This window comes from Cervus canadensis, chromosome X (genome assembly GCF_019320065.1).
Source record: "Cervus canadensis isolate Bull #8, Minnesota chromosome X, ASM1932006v1, whole genome shotgun sequence".
In the NCBI taxonomy this organism is placed as follows: domain Eukaryota; kingdom Metazoa; phylum Chordata; class Mammalia; order Artiodactyla; family Cervidae; genus Cervus; species Cervus canadensis.
In genome coordinates this window covers 79,706,204-79,722,606 of record NC_057419.1, presented here as the reverse complement: position 1 = coordinate 79,722,606, position 16,403 = coordinate 79,706,204, and the positions used below count along the sequence as shown (strand labels likewise).

General features: G+C 37.5%; 1 protein-coding gene across 1 annotated transcript in view; it reads left to right on the top strand.

The window, feature by feature from the left end:
- LOC122435621 (sodium/hydrogen exchanger 2-like) overlaps positions 1-12,054 on the top strand; it is an 89,758-nt gene extending 77,704 nt beyond the window's left edge. The window contains exons 10-11 of the mRNA XM_043459790.1: positions 10,395-10,468; positions 11,748-12,054. Of these exons, the coding sequence (XP_043315725.1) occupies positions 10,395-10,468; positions 11,748-12,054 (381 nt within the window). The remainder of the gene's footprint in view (positions 1-10,394; positions 10,469-11,747) is intronic.
- Positions 12,055-16,403: the final 4,349 nt, after the last annotated feature.

Genomic DNA, 16,403 nt, shown 5'->3' with positions numbered 1-16,403 from the left:
TGTAGTCAGTGTTAACTACAGGGATTTTAATCTGTTACACCTGTCACTTCTAAAGTGGTTCCCTTTGTTTATTTGGCTTCTGTTTGCATGTCTCTTCAGTGTCTAATTTCTGCCCTGACACAAGGGGGTGGAGGTGGTCTCTTGTTTAGGTTTGCTTGTTCAGTCCTGCTGTGGGGAGGGAGGGGCACTGCAGACAAGTATCACTGGCGTGTGTGGGGAGGACCCACAGGGTTCCAGCCACAGTGGGTTTGCCCCCACTCACAGCTTGTGTGCTTTCCCCATCTACACTGATCAGGCTCCAGGTTTCTCTACAGGGAGCGGGCCCTGATTTGCGTGCACTTCCCAGGCCTAAGCCGCTCAGGTTCAGGTTTTTGGGTACTCCACAAAGGCACAGACTCAGTTGGGCCTGTGTTTTGTGCCTTCCCCATCTGAGTAGCTCAGGCAACCAGGAACTTGAGGAGCACACAGGAGCTTGATGAGCACACTCTCCCTGGGTGTGGTGTGCCTTATTCCCTCCAAGGTCCCAGCCTCAGTTTCCAGGCATGCAGTTCAGGTGTGCCTTGTGTCTCTTCTGGAGAGCTTATTTCTGGCTGCAACCCTCCCAGTGGATGTCAACCATCCAGAATCTCAGGAAGTCTTTGGTTAGAGACTGGAAGCCTATTTGCAGTTTGGTAGGGGATGCCGTCTCTGGGGCCGAGTTTGCCCCTTTCCCCTCCCCCCTGCCTCCTGCCTCTGGTGGGGGATGGGCCAGTCTGCAGCCGGCTAGCTCTTCTCTGGTATTTGCTCAGTCCTTTGTTCTGGGAATGGGCAGTTAGTGCCTAAGTTTAAGGCTTTTCCCAGGTTAATTCTCTCTCTCTCTTGCTATCCCACAGTTTAAGTTGCTATCTCTTGTTAGCTCCCTCAGATTGCCCTCAGGGATTTCAGGCCCAGTCCTTACCCTAAGCAATGCCACCGCCCACTCCTCTCCGTTCAGCCCCCACTTGCTGGTGGCAGATGCAAGCGTCTGGGGTACTTTTCTGCTGGGAGTTGTTTTTAAGCATGTAATATGTGGGTTTTATTTATTTTTCATCCCAGTTAGGTTGCCCTCTGAGATTCTAAAACTTCCCCCAGACCTGCCAGTGAGAGGGTTTCTTGGTGTTTGGAAACTTCCTCTATTAAGACTCCCTTCCTGGGACGGATCTCTGTCCCTAATTCTATTGTCTCTCTTTTTATCTTTTATATTTTGTCCTACCTCTTTTTGAAGACAATGGGCTGCTTTTCTGGGTGTTTGATGTCCTCTGCTAGCGATCAGAAGTTGTTTTGTGGAGTTTGCTCAGCGTTCAAATGATCCCTTGATGAATTTGTGGGGGAGAAAGTGGTCTCCCCATCCTATTCCTCTGCCATCTTCCAGCTCACCTGGATTTTCTAAGTAGGAATTCCATTAGTAGAAAGTGAGAATTGGGGAAGAAGGCAGTTTGTGTTTGGCTTCAATATATAGTCTTTGTGAGCTAGATTCTAAATTCCTTAAAATAGTGGGCTATTATTGTCTTGTTTACCACTCTGTTTCCAGTACCTGGCAATAGCCTACTGTGTAGTAATGAGTAATAATAGTATTGATATAATAAGTAACATGATGTAATATTTTTAGTATATATTCAGTAACCATTTTAAACATTTTACTTTATCTCATGTAATTCTCACAATCCCTTTGATGCAATTACCATTATGGGCTCCCCTGGTAACTCAGACAGTAAAGGATCTGCTTGCAGTGCAGGAGGCCTGGGTTTGATCCCTGGGTCAGAAAGATCTCCTGGAGAAGGGAATGGCAACCCACTTCAGTATTTTTGCCTGGAGAATTCTATGGACAGAGGAGTCTGGTGGGCTACAGTTTGTGGGGTCACAAACAGTCGGACACAACTAAGTGACTAACACTATGCTTACTATCATTATGCTCCATTTAAAAATGAAGTAATTGATAAATAAGGAAAAGTAGATAACTAATCCAAAGAATCAGAATTCTAATATGTTCAGCGTAGGTCCTCAAAAATTCTATGATAAAAACAAGAATGTTTGAATGAATGAACTGATTTACTAGGTTATTCTCTATACCAAGAGTAATGTGAGCTACTGAGCATGCTGAAGCTGGAGTTGATTTATAAAACTATCTGATATCCCTGAATATATCATGGTATGGACTTGTTAACCTTGGGTCAAAAGTCAGCTGTTTCCTTTGTCATAGAGCTGAAACTTAGGGTGCAAGAAAATATTTTTCCAGTTTCTTCTTTAGTGGAACAGGTGGTATTAGAGCACTTACAAACTAACATAGCCTGTCTCACAGAAAGAGGTATCATCGTTCATGGTCTGTCCACTGAGATTCTCAAACATGAGTGGATATCAATAATGAACACCAAGTTCTATTATAATTTAGTTCCAAAATAGAAGGTCATTAGTGATGCTATTATATGACTGAATAAAAATAATGGTAGCAAATATATATATGTATTTGGGTCTGGCCGTGGAATATATGGAAGAATTAGGCATATTTTGAACCAACTCCTGATCCAAGACTTAACTAAATGGCAGTATAACATAATAGTTCACAATATAGAGCCTAAGGTCATACTGATTAAATTTAAATCCCAGCTCTCTCAGGTACTGGTTTTATGACTTTGGGCAATGTACTTTGTTACTTTAAATCTCAATTGATTTGTCTGAAAAATAATTTTACTTGAACTAATGTTATTGTTGTAAGGATTAAATATGATAGTGTATGTGAGGTGCTTAATGTCTGATACATCAGTATTTAATATATCTTAATATTATTACTATCATTTGTATTAATATTATTATTACTGTGCATTCAAAGTTATAAAATTAACATATTTACTTGATTTTTAGAAACAAATTTCTAAAAGTTTATAAATTTGTTATTTATTTTTTATTTTATTTCTAAAATTTTTATTTTAAATTGGGGTATATATGGTTAACAATGTTGTATTAGATTCAGTGTAAAATATATACATGTATTTATTCTTTTTCAAATTCTTCCCATTTAAGTTATTACAGAATATTGTGCAGATCTCCCTTTCTTATACAGTATGTCCTTCTTGGTTGTCTATTTTAAATATAACAGTGTATACATGTCAATCCTAAACTCCCAATCTATCCCTCCCCACCACAGTTACACCTCTGGTAACTATAAGTTCATCCTCTAAGTCTGTGAATCTCTTTACACTTTGCAAATATATTCATTATGTAACATATTTTTTTAGATTCTGCATATAAGTGATATCATACAGTATTTGATTTCCTCTATCTGACATACTTCACTTAGTATGATAATTTCCAGGTTCATCCATGTGGCTGCAAATGGCATTATTTCATTCTTTTTAATGGCCAAGTAACATTTCATTTTATATATGTACTACATCTTATTTATCTACCCACCTATTGATGGACATTTAAATAGGTTGCTTCCATGTCTTGACAGTTTGACAGTTATTGCACTGAATCTGTAGATTGCCTTGGGTAGTATAGTAATTGTAACAATGTTGATTCTTCCAGTCCAGGAACATAGACTGGAAGAATGGTATATGGTATATCTCTCCATCTGGTTGTGTCATCTTTCATTTCTTTCGTAAAGTGGTTGGTTTTAGGATTATAGGTATTTTTCCTACTTAAGTGGGTTTATTCCTAGACATAATGTTAATATTGATACATTGGTAATTGGGGTTGTTTAATTTTTTTTTCTGACTTTCATTTTTAGTGACTTTCATTCTGACTTTCATTTCCTCTATAGAAATGTGACATATTTCTCTGTATTAATGTTGTATTCTGCAAACTATTAGATGCATTGATGAGTTCAGGTAGCTTTCTGGTAGCATCTTTCAGTTCAGTTCAGTCGCTCAGTCATGTCTGACTCTTTGCAACCCCATGGGCTGCAGCACACCAGGCTTCCCTGTCCATTACCAACTCCCAGAGCTTGCTCAAACTCATGTCCACTGAGTCAGTGATGCCATCCGACCACCAAATCCTCTGCCATCTCCTTTTCCTCCTGCCTTCAATATTTCCCAGCATCGTTTTATTCCAATGAGTCAGTTCTTTGCATCATGTGACCAAAGTATTGGAGCTTCAGCTTCTTTAGGTTTTTTCTATATATAGTATCATGTTATCTGCAAACGGTGACAGTTTTACTTCTTTTCTAATTTAGATTTGTTTTATTTATTTTCTTCTCTGATTACTGTGGCTTTGACTTCCAAAAGTATGTTGAATAAAAGTGGTGAGGGTGAGCATCTTTGTCTTGTTCCAACATTATATGTGGTGTTAGCTGTACATTTGTCATGTATTGTCTTTATTATGCTGAGGTATGTTTCCTCTGTGCCCCTTTTATAGAGAGCATTTTGTCATAAATTGGTGTTGAATTCAGCTTTTTCTGCATTTATTGAGATGATCATAAGGTTTTTATTCTTCAACTTATTGATGTGGTGTATCACACTGTTTGATTTGTGCATTCTATTGCTTTTGGATTAAATGCTCTATAAATATCAGTTAAGTTCATCTGGCCTAATGAATCATTTAAGGCCTGTGTTTCCTTATTGAATTTGTCTGGATGGTATGTCTACTGATGAAAGTGACGTGTTAAAGTCTCCCACTCTTACTGTGTTACTGTTGATTTCTCCTTTTATGGCTGTTAGTATTGCCTTACATATTGAGGTGCTCCTATGTTGGCTGCATGTATATTTACAATTGCTACATACTTCTTGAATGGATTCTTGGTCTTTATGTAGTGTCCTTCTTTGTCTCTTGTAACAGTCTTTTTAAAGTTTAATTTGCCTGATATGGGTGTTGCTATTCTAGCTTTCTTTTGATTTTCATTTACATGGAATATCTTTTTCCATCCCCTCACTTTCAGTCTGTGTGTGTCCCTAGATCTGAAAGAGGTCTCTTGTAGGCGGTATATATATATTTATATCTTGTTTTTAGTTTCATTCAGTTAATCTATGCCTTTTGGTTGCCTTCCATTTTACTAATTGTCTTTTCCACTAAATACTGTTAATCACATCTATTAAAATCCTTAATTTTGGTTCTTCAGGTTTAGTATTGACATTTGATTATTTTTTTTAAACTGATTTTACTTCTTTGCTGCTATCCTATATTTTACCCACTATTTTTTTATGAACATACTATTTATAGTTTTTTTTTCTTTTTGTTTGTTTTGTTTCTTTCTGATAACTCTGATATCTGGAACTCATGTGGATCTGTACCTTTGAGTATTTTTCTCTTGTATTTTGGTCAATTTAAAAATCCATTATATCATACACTTCTTTTTGAATATTGTATATTGTGTATGAAAACTGGTAGATATAATTTGAAGGTATTTATTATATCTTCTTCAGGAAAGATTTACCTTTTTTTTTTTTTCCCTGCTAGGCAGTTAAAGTGGAAGATTGCCATCTTAATCCAATTACTGATTAGCTAAATGAAGTCTGACTTTTATTCTTTTAGAGAGCTTGTTTATTTCTGGGTTTTGCTGTTAATGTTGATTATATTCACATAGAGGATTCAACTCAAACCTTCCACCTTCCTCGGCCTCAAACTACAATTCTTGCTTCAATTCTTTCAGATGTTGGAAATCTCTGCTCAGCCTCTCAACCTCTTGGCCTCACTTATGAACTGAAAATTGAAAAAAAAAATGCCTTGAGATGTGAAACAGTCTGCATGTTCCCTATAGATGTTTATCATATGTTCAGAATCATATTCCTGATAGCTCTTTGATTCCTTCATGTAATTTTTTTTTTTAAGTATTCAGTCCAGTTCAGTCACTCAGTTATATCCGACTCTTTGCGACTCCATGATTTGCAGCATGCCGGGCCTCCCTGTCTAACACCAACTCCTGGATTTAAAATTATTGGTCCTTTCTATTTCTCAGCTGAAGGGTTAGTCTGATAAACACTTGTAGTCCAGAGTTAGAATAGTATTTGGCATGGTCTCTATGTTAATTCTTCTAGAGAGAAACTGTTAAGACTGCATTATGTGTGCAAGAAAGTTATTTTTGAAACATCTATGAATAATGGAGGGAACTTGAGTTGTGATTCAAGATACTTATGATTCAAGTATGAAACCTGTAAAAGAATAGAAGGAAGAAAGAACTGGGCAAAAAGATGCTCAGATCACAGTGAAGTTCTGATAAAGTTTTTCAGGCCTATATGGAATCCCCAAGAGAAGGAATGGTTCAGCACCAGTACCTCCACTGTACTTCCTCAATGACCGGGAGTAGCTCTGGTTAAGAGGGTAGGTCACTGTACGTTGCTTAGAAGTATGGATATCTTCTTAACTTTGGGCCATTTCTACCTTCACATAAATTAGATTACCAGGTACCACTTATTTCTATTAGAGTTTTCTTTCACCTGATGATGATCTTGCTCAGTTTTTCTGTGTATTACAATACTTGCATTTAACAAGCAAAGAGCATAAAATCTTTTGAAAGATACATGGCATATTTATGCCATCTGTCTGAATACTTAGGCCATGTTTCCTCTGGGCCACCCCTAGCCAGTAATAAATAAATTTTAAAAAAAGGTGAGAAATTAATGACAATCCACTTTTGATAAAGGCAGGATCCATCTAAAAGGAAATTCAAGTCAAGGACTCTACCTTGGTCTTGCTGAAACATTCTTGGAATGTTCTGGAGTCTTAGTACCTTCCAATTTGATCCTTTATTGAATATACCTATTCTCACACTCAAATCTTTTATATCTTAATTATTTTTTTACCTGCTCAAGCTATTGGTTTTTGGTAGAGGTACTTTAAAATCTTGCACCATGGTCATAGATGTGTCAACATCAGATTTTCACTGTTTTACTTTTTATATTTTGAGCCTCTATTATCAGTTGTATAAAAGTTATGGGTTGATTGAAATTTTTAGATTTTCTTTTTGTGCACTATCTCTGTAATTATTATTGGTATTTTAATTTAAGTTCTACTTAATTCCATTAGGTTTTAAGATTGTTTCCTAAGTTGTTATATATTTGATACACCTGCAGGTAAATTTATCTTTATTGTGCTTAGTATATAGAACCAATTTTGAGTCTGAGAATTCATGTATCTTCAATTTTCAAAAAATTTAACTCTTACCTCTTCAAATGTCACTTTTATTCGTCTTCTTATTTTATTCTTCTGAAACTATTATAAACTCTTGTTGTTCAAGAGCCATAGTTTTATTTCAATTAGTAAAATTTTCCTTTTTAAAGTTTCTAATGTATTCATATCCATCATATCTTATTTTGATTCTGCCTGCTTTTCTTTTATTTTTCTTATAAATATTATTCATCCATCTCTGTGAATTTACTTATTTTATAGTCTAAGATTACTTATTTTATAGTCTGTTGCTTTTTGACTTGGAGATATTTTCCCTCATTTTCTCTCAAGCTCTCCTTTTCTAGCATTTTTCTCTTACCTTCACCCAGCCCCCTTGTATCTTCACTCCAAAACCAGTGTGTCTAGTTTGGGCTACCATAACTAAGGTAGAGCCCTACTATTGATTCAGAATCTGAAACAATAATTTCAGTTTAACTGTTTATTTTAAAGTTGATACAAGAAATTTCTGTAAATGTAGTGAAGATGAGGTAGAAACAGGAAAGTAGTCAAAAAAGTTTATTATTAAGAAAATTATCACTCTGGACAAATGAAGCTTTATTCTTCTGGAAAATTATGAGATACAGTGTAAATTACCCTCCTCAGACTTATCTTCCTAAAGGAATGAAGGAGCTGGAATATTTATCCACCAATTTTCACAAAGCATTGGTTGAGGGCTACTCTGGGGGACATTAATTCTCTGGCATCTCTGGTTTGTTGTATGGGTGACAAATAGTATTTTAAATGCCAAATAAAATCTGGTAACGAAATACACTGTTTGGCATTATGAAGTCAGATTAGTGTGAAACACTAGTAGTGTCTAGTATGTAGGATATGTTGATGGTTCAGGACTGCTGTCTCACATTTATATTGGACATAGTTTGAATTCAATCATTCAGTCTACAGGAACCTGACTCAGTTTCTGCTCATGATTCTGTGGTCTGTGTTCTTGAGTCTCCCAACATATGCTGCTTCACATAATCTGCCATAAGTTGATTGCTAGCTTTCTTCAAACTTCTTTCATGAGTGGGAGGACTCAGTCCTAGATCTTGGTTTAATCAGCAAGCCTAACTTTAGTTTACAAACTTACCTGAAACACTTTGACCTCTCAGGACTCTTGCAGATTCATTCCTAGATCGATTGCCTGATTTTGGGCCCAGAGAACAGCAGATCATAGCTTTAGCTTTACTCATTGCTATATATATATTTTTTTAAATTTAGGATTCACAGATAATGTTTTATTTGTTGGCCTGATTATGTTGTTAATTTTTTTCTATATTTTACCTAAAATTATTATATGTTTGGTACAGAGTAGTGTCTCAGACAATGAACTTAAAATTCCATGCCAATTGGAAGTCTAAACTCTTTCCCTTGCCTTCACAATCCCATTTCATCAGCTTCTTATTATCTTTAGAAAATTTCCACATTATTTTCTTTTTGTCTATCTCTATCAATTGCTCCTCTCTAACATAATATCTGGATATTTGACCCTTATTTAGCTTTCAATTTTGGCATCTTATATTTATCTCAGTCTCCATCTCTGACTTTAGTTTTGAGATTTTATCATTCTCTTTTAATATCAATCATGTTGTTGTTGCTCCGCTGCCCAGTCATGTCCGACTCTTTGCGACTTCATGGACTGCAGCTGGCCAGGCCTCCCTGTCCCTTACTATCTCCCAGAGTTTGCCCAAGTTCATTGCATTGGTGATGCCATCCAGCCATCTCATGCTCTGATGCCCTCTTCTCCTTCTGCCCTTAATCTTACCATGCATAAGTAAATTTTCCAATTAGTCATCTGTAGGCATCAGATGACCAAAATACTGGAGCTTCAGTTTCAGCGTCAGTCTTTCCAGTGAATATTCAGGGTTTATCTCTCTTAATATTGACTGGTTTGATTTCCTTGCTGTCCAAGGGACTTTCAGGAGTCTTCTCCAGGATCACAGTTCAAAGGCATTGATTCTTTGGCGTCCTGCCTTATTTACAGTCCAGCTCTCGCAACCATATGTGACCACTGGAAACACCATACCCTTGACTATACAGACCTTTGTTGGCAGAGTAATGTCTCTGCTTTTCAACCACACTGTCTAAGTTTGTCATTGCTTTCCTGCCAAGAAGCAATCATCTTCTGATTTTATGACTACAGTCACTATCTGCAGTGTTTTGGAGCCCAAGAAGAGGAAAACGGTCACTACTTCCACCTTTTCCCCTTCTATTTCCCATGCAGTATTGGGGCTGGATGCCATGATCTTAGTTTCTTTTTTTTCTTTTATTTTTTAATATCTAGTCTTAAGCCGGCTCTTTTACTCTCCTCCTTCACCCTCATCAAGAGGCTCTTTAGTTCCTCTTTGCTTTCTGCCATTAGGGTGGTATCATCTGCATATCTGTGGTTGCTGATGTTTCTCCCACCTATCTTGATTCCAGCTTGTAAACCATCCAACCCAGCATTTTTCATGATGTGTTCAGCATATAGGTTAAACAAACAGGTTGCCAGCAGACTGCTCAGTCTTACTTCTTTTTCAAACTTGTACCAATCATTTTTTCCATACAGGGATCTAATGGTTGCTTCTTGACCCGCATACAGGTTTCTCAGGAGACAGGTCTAAGAGCTTTCCACAGTTTGTTGTGATCCACATAGTCAAAGGCTTGAGCGTAGTCAATGAAACAGAGATCAATGTCTTTTTTTTTTTTTAATTCCCTTGCTTTCATTCCTCTTCCTTTTCTAAACCCAACTTGGCCATCTGGAAGTTCTTGATTCACATAATGCTGAAGCTTAGCATGCAAGGTTTTAAGCATGATCTTACTAGCATGGAAGATGAGTGTAACTGTCTGATGGTTAACACATTCTTTGGTATTACCCTTCTTGGGACCTGGGATGAGGATTGCCCTTTTCCAGTCCTGTGGCCACTGCTGGGTCTTCCAGATTTGCAGACATAATGAATGCAAACCTTTGATGGGATCATCATTTAGGGATTTTAATAGTTCTGCTGGAATTTCATCACATCCACTAGCCTTAACAACAGTGCTTTTCAAGGCCTACTTTGACTTTGCACTCCATAATGTCTGGCTCTGGGTAACTACCCACACCATCATAGCGATCTGGTTCATTAAGTTCTTTTTTATACAATTATTCTGTGCATTATTTCCATCTTATATTGAAATATCTACATGTGAAACTTTTTCCTGCCAGACCATAAATTTCTTGAGGGAAGGAAAGTATATTCAAACACTTCTGAAATAGGTAAGTTTCTAAATTTTAATTTTTATACTTGTTTTTATTTCAGAACTTCTACAGGCAAAACAAAGCAAAAATACAACTGCACAGAACCTATACTGATTTTCACCACAAGATGGAACCGTCAGAATTCAAATCACAAAAGATGACAAAAGATTAATAAAGCCAATGCTGTGAGAATTATCATGATTTTTCAGTGTTAATCAAATATTGAATAGGAACTTATACATTGTTTGTGATAGAAGAAAGGGCTCAACCTTTACATACTTTAGGCCTAAGCTCCCTGTCCTAAAATGAGAGCATAAGTGTTTTTCAGAGAATACATTTTTAGAAGACTGCTATGATTTTATATAAAGTATTTAAAGTACATAGTCACTATGTTTTAAAAATTAGAACACACTTATTGCCAGTCTCACAGAAAGAATCATTGTAGGTATTGTTTTTATTTTATATTTTATTATCCTGACCTATACAAACAAAACAAAATTTAAAACTTGCTTGCACTATAGAAGCCTGGGTTATTACACATTTTGTTACCTTAGGAGAATTCAGGAAAGTGAAAAAACTGCCTCTTTCAAGTGATTGTGAATTGAAAAGTCCTTTTATGACTTTAAAGAAGTCACTATTAAATTGAATGGCCTCATAAGGTGATATTAATAGGTTTTTCTTTTAGTTTGCTCATTGAACAAATATTTGTTTTCTATTAATTGAAAGATGCTATTTTAAAAGAGCACAAAGAAATAACTTATCACAGTAAAATATTGACTCCTTGACCTACTACTTCTAGCTTACCATTCCTCAACCTTGTGTAATTCTCACTTTCTTCTTCTATATCTGAGTTCTTCAAAATTAGTAGTAAAAGTCACAAAGATTCCACTTTTGCTGTATTAAAAATGCATGTCATTTGGAGGTGGGATCAAGATGATGGAGTAAAAAGACATGGAACTAACCACCCCCATGAACACATTAAAAATACATTTACATGTGGAGCAATTCTCAATGAAAACTGACTGGACACCTACAGAAAGACTCCTGTACAATCAAAGCTGTAAGAAAAATACAAACTAATCAGATAGGAAGGAAAGAAAAACAATCATATTGGGACAATGCCTCTGGGAAGGGACTCAGGAAAAGGGAGATCACTTGGGTGAACACCTACCCTGGAAAATTAGCAGTTTTAGCCACAGACTAGGTGCCTTAGTCCTGGGATTATATGTAGAGAAGACAAGCCTCTTGACTGGTTGGAGGGCCACTGGGAAAAATAGAAGGGCTGTGGGAAGCCTGGGCTCTGTGCTTGAGGAGCTCATGTGTGCTGGCTAGCTCCCAAGGCAGGGCAAGAGGAGGTCAACCTTAGTAGCTACAGGGTTTCCTGTGACTGCTTTTCCATGTGTCTCATCCCAAGACAAGTGGAGATTCTGGCCCCACTCACTCCAGTTCACAGAGAACACTGGATCTGGTGTGCCCTTGACTGGGGAAAAGACTTGACTGTGGGACACAGAGGTGACCTAGTCTTGCAGTGGAGGCTGGATGGAGCTGTGGTGACAATTGGTGGTGCTTACCCAGGGGACACCTCAGAAGACTCCCAGATCTTTGATGGAAGCTGCTTTGCCACAGCATACTCCCTGATATGTGCTGAGAGTCCAAATGGGCCCTGCCTGCCCTGTGGAGTGATTCTACAAGATAGGAACAATAGAGGCTGGGAACAGTGATCAACTGTGAGGGACAAAGGGTCTTGGCTTGAGTCAGGGCAGAAAGAGATCTGCCCTAGCAGCTTCCAGGTTTCCTGTGACTATCTCACTAAGCTCCCAGCCAAGCTGAGTGAAATCACTGGTCCCATCCACTCTCTGTTGCAGTGCAGCCCTGGAATGCAGAGGCAACCTGGTCCTGGGCTGTAACCTGGGTGAGGTGGCAGTGGCCATTGTTGGAGCTTACTCAAGTAGCATCTCAGGAACTGCCAAAGTCTCTGCCACAGTCACTCCATCGCAACTTGTACTCAGAATTATGCTGAGAGTCCACATGTGTCCTTCCTGCCCTGCTGAGATTCCATAACAGAGAGGAGGTGGTGGAAGCTGGGGGAAGTGATCAGCTCTGAGGGGAGAAGGGTAATTGCACTCAGGACTGCATCTGAGTGGAGCTCAGCACAAAGAGCACATCAGACCATTGTCTGAGTATGGGCCCCATTGCATTAGTACCCTCCCTCTGTCCCCCGCTCCTGGGCAAGAATCCTGGTTCAGGGAGAGGGAAAAGTAAACACTGAAAAGGAGCAGAAGCAGCTCATGCATGAATCTTAGAGCTTCTGCTCCAGCAACTTCAGATCAGACCCCATCACCTATAGGGCAGGTTATTGAGTGTGTGTGTGTGTGTGTGGGGGTCGGATTTAATTCCCTACTCTGTCTCAAGTCTCTCCATTGCAGCCCCACCTCATACCAAGCTGAGAGCCACCAACACACTCTAAAGAAAGATGCAACTTCTGTTTTGCATATAGGGTTATCATTACCATCTTTCTAAATTCCATATATATGTGTTAGTATACTGTATTGGTCTTTATCTTTCTGGTTTACTTCACTCTGTATAATGGGCTCCAGTTTCATCCATCTCATCAGAACTGATTCAAATGAATTCTTTTTAATGGCTGAGTAATATTCCATGATGTATATGTACCACAGCTTCATTATCCATTCTTCTGCTGATGGGCATCTAGGTTGCTTCCATGTCCTGGCTATTATAAACAGTGCTGCGATGAACATTGGGGTGCATGTGTCTCTTTCATATCTGGTTTCCTCGGTGTGTATGCCCAGAAACGGTATTGCTGGGTCATATGGCAGTTCTAATTCCAGTTTTGTAAGAAATCTCCACACTGTTTTCCATAGCGGCTGTACTAGTGTGCATTCCCACCAACAGTGTAAGAGGGTTCCCTTTTCTCCACACCCTCTCCAGCATTTATTGCTTGTAGACTTTTGGATAGCAGCCATCCTGACTGGCATGTAATGGTACCTCATTGTGGTTTTGATTTGCATTTCTCTAATAATGAGTGATGTTGAGCATCTTTTTGTTAGCAACTTCTATTCATGTCAAAACCGGTTCTCCCACCAAAGGCATTGGGCACATGCAATCTGCATAGAGATGCTCCCATACAAGAATACCCTTTCAAGAATGTAATAGGTAACTCTTTCACATAAATTGAGAGGCATAAAAAGTTTAGCAAAATATAAAGGTAGAGGAACTACTTTCAATTGAAAGGTCAAGAGAAATCCTCTGAAAAAATAACTAATGAAACAGAAATAATTTACCAGATAAGGAATTAAAAATAATCGTAATATACATGTTAACTGAATTAGGGGAAAGAATTGATGTAAACAATGAACAAATCACTGAGGATCTCACAACTATAAACAAAACCCTAATCAGAACTAAAGAATTCAGTAGCTAAAATTAAAAAAAAAAAAACATGCTACAAGGAATAACTAGAAGACTATGTGGTACAGAACAATGCATTTGCGATCTGGGAGATAGAGTGGAAATCACCTAATCCAAATAGCAAGTTGAAAAACATTTAAAAATGAAAGCCAACTGAAGAAGTATCTAAGATAATTTTAAGCATGTCAACATTCACATTATAGAGGTCTCAGAAGGAAAAGAGACATGGAAGGGAAGTGAAAATGTATTTGAGGAAATTATAGATGAACGCATCCCAAATCTGAAGAAGGGAACAGATATCTAGGCACAGGAAACACAGTAGGTCCCAAAAAGATGAACTCAAGTAGACACACCCGAACACATAATAAAAATCGCAAAAGTTAAAGCAAAAGAGAGAATAATAAAAGATGCACTAGAAAAATGAAAAGTCATATACAAGGGGATCCTTATAAGGCTATTGGTTGATTTCTCTGCAGAAAATTTGCAAACCAGAAGGGCGTGTCATAACATATTCAAAATGCAGAAAGGGAAAAGCATGCAACCTAGGATATTCAAAATAGCAAGATTATCATTTAGAATAGAAGGAGAGATAAAGGACTTTTCAGTTAAGTAGAAACTCAGAGAGTTCATCAATAAAACCCTACCCTAAAATAATGTTGAAGAATCTTCTCTAAGGGGAAGAGAAGCAAAAATCTGTAGGAAGGGGGAAATCCCAGGAAAGGCAAATATATAGTAAGAACTGAGGATCAACCATTTAAGCAAGCCAGTAAAAAAAAATTAAAAGAGAAAAATTATAAGAGCAATTATTAACTATAATAAACAGTGAAATAATAAACATGAAGATGCAAAATATGATGTTAAAGCACAAGATGGAGAGAGTAAAAAAATGTAGATCTTTTAAAATATGTTTGAAGTTAAATGACTATGAGTTTAAAACAAGTAGATATAGTTATAAGGCAACATATATGAACTCCATGGTAACTGCAAATCAAAAACCTACAGTAGGTATAAAAAAAACCAAAAAGAAAGAAACTACAGAAAAGCACAAACCAAAAGGGAAGGAACAAAAAGAGCAACTACAAAAACAATTGGAAATCAAGTAATAAAGTGGCAGTAAGAATGTATCTATCAATAATTACATGTCAATGGACTAAACGTTCCAAACAAGAGATGTAGGGTGGCTGATTGGATTAAAAAAAAAAAAAAAAAAAAGACTCTTCCATATGCTGCCACAGACTGAAAGTGAGCGGATGGAAAAGATATTTCATGCAAATGGAAACAACAAGAAAACAGGGATAGGAATACCTTGGCATGTCTTATCCTCATATTTCAAAGGTGACTGTGATCACTAATATAGCAATACTTCCTACAAACCATAGGTCATATCACTCAGTAGACACATTCTTAAGGAATATACACAGGTTATAAAAGTCATTCATGTGTGTGAATGTGCTCAGTTGCTCAGTCGTGTCTGACTCTTTCAAACCCCATGGACTATGCCCACCTAGCTCCTCTGTCTATGGAATTTTCCAGGCAAGGAACACTGGAGTGGGTTATCATTTCCTACTCTAGGGAATCTTCCTGACCCAGGGATTGAACTTGTGTCTCTTGTGTCTCCTACATTGGCAGGCAGATTCTTTAACAGTACACCACATAGGAAGCCTGGAATTCATGTTGGGGTCATTTGCGACAAGTTGGCCCAACCAGTTTTGGGAAGTTTTCATTACACTGAAATTTGGATTTACTTTGATAGGTCAGAATTATGATGAAAATGAATAATTTTAAACCCTTGGGATGATATAGATATGGTATGCATTAGACTCTTATTTTTGAAAAGGTTATTGGGGACAGTACAGAAATGAAAGATGAGATATTAGTAGTACCTTGTGAACTCCAGGAACCATTGTGCTCTGATAATTGAGGGCTTCTCAATCCAAGATCATAGACATTTAGTGTCATATTGAAATCTTGTTCAGCTAGGATGTGGTCTAGGAACTCAATTTCAAAACTCTTTAACTTACCTTCATCAAGATTTGTGAAGAGGTGGTATAGTTGTTATCTCTTTAGACTTCCCAAGCCTATGGTTTTGTGAGAATCTATCTTCAGTGAATAAATAGGGATTTATGCAGGCAAATGATTAAAGCACTGTCTTGAAAACTTTTTAAAAATCCTGTTCTTGAGCAGTTAGAAGATAGTGGGAGTATTTCAGGCAACAAATAACATCAATATCTTTTCAATTTCCATGAGGTAAATTTGCAAATGCTTTCATTTGCCCATTTTTATGATTTAGACAAGGAGGTATACATCCCACATGTTCAGTCTTGTTAAAATTGGCTTGTGAAGGTGATGCAAAAATTCAGGTATTAGTAAAAGCTCTGCAACAAGCCATGTATCCATATATCCAGTTATAGCTGTAATAGCAGAACAAAGTCTAATATGTTGCTAAGATTTCCTTTAATCTCTCCTAAGGGGGATTGGGAAAGGTTGGATCAAGTAGCACTATAGAATGTTATCCTAGGTAGTACACATTTCCAGAAGCCTCAATGAGATGTGATCATGATCTCATCTATTATATACCTATGTGGATGATGGGGTATATGGTAGATTCTAGGAAAAGTGCCCAAAGCATCCTTCCCATCTT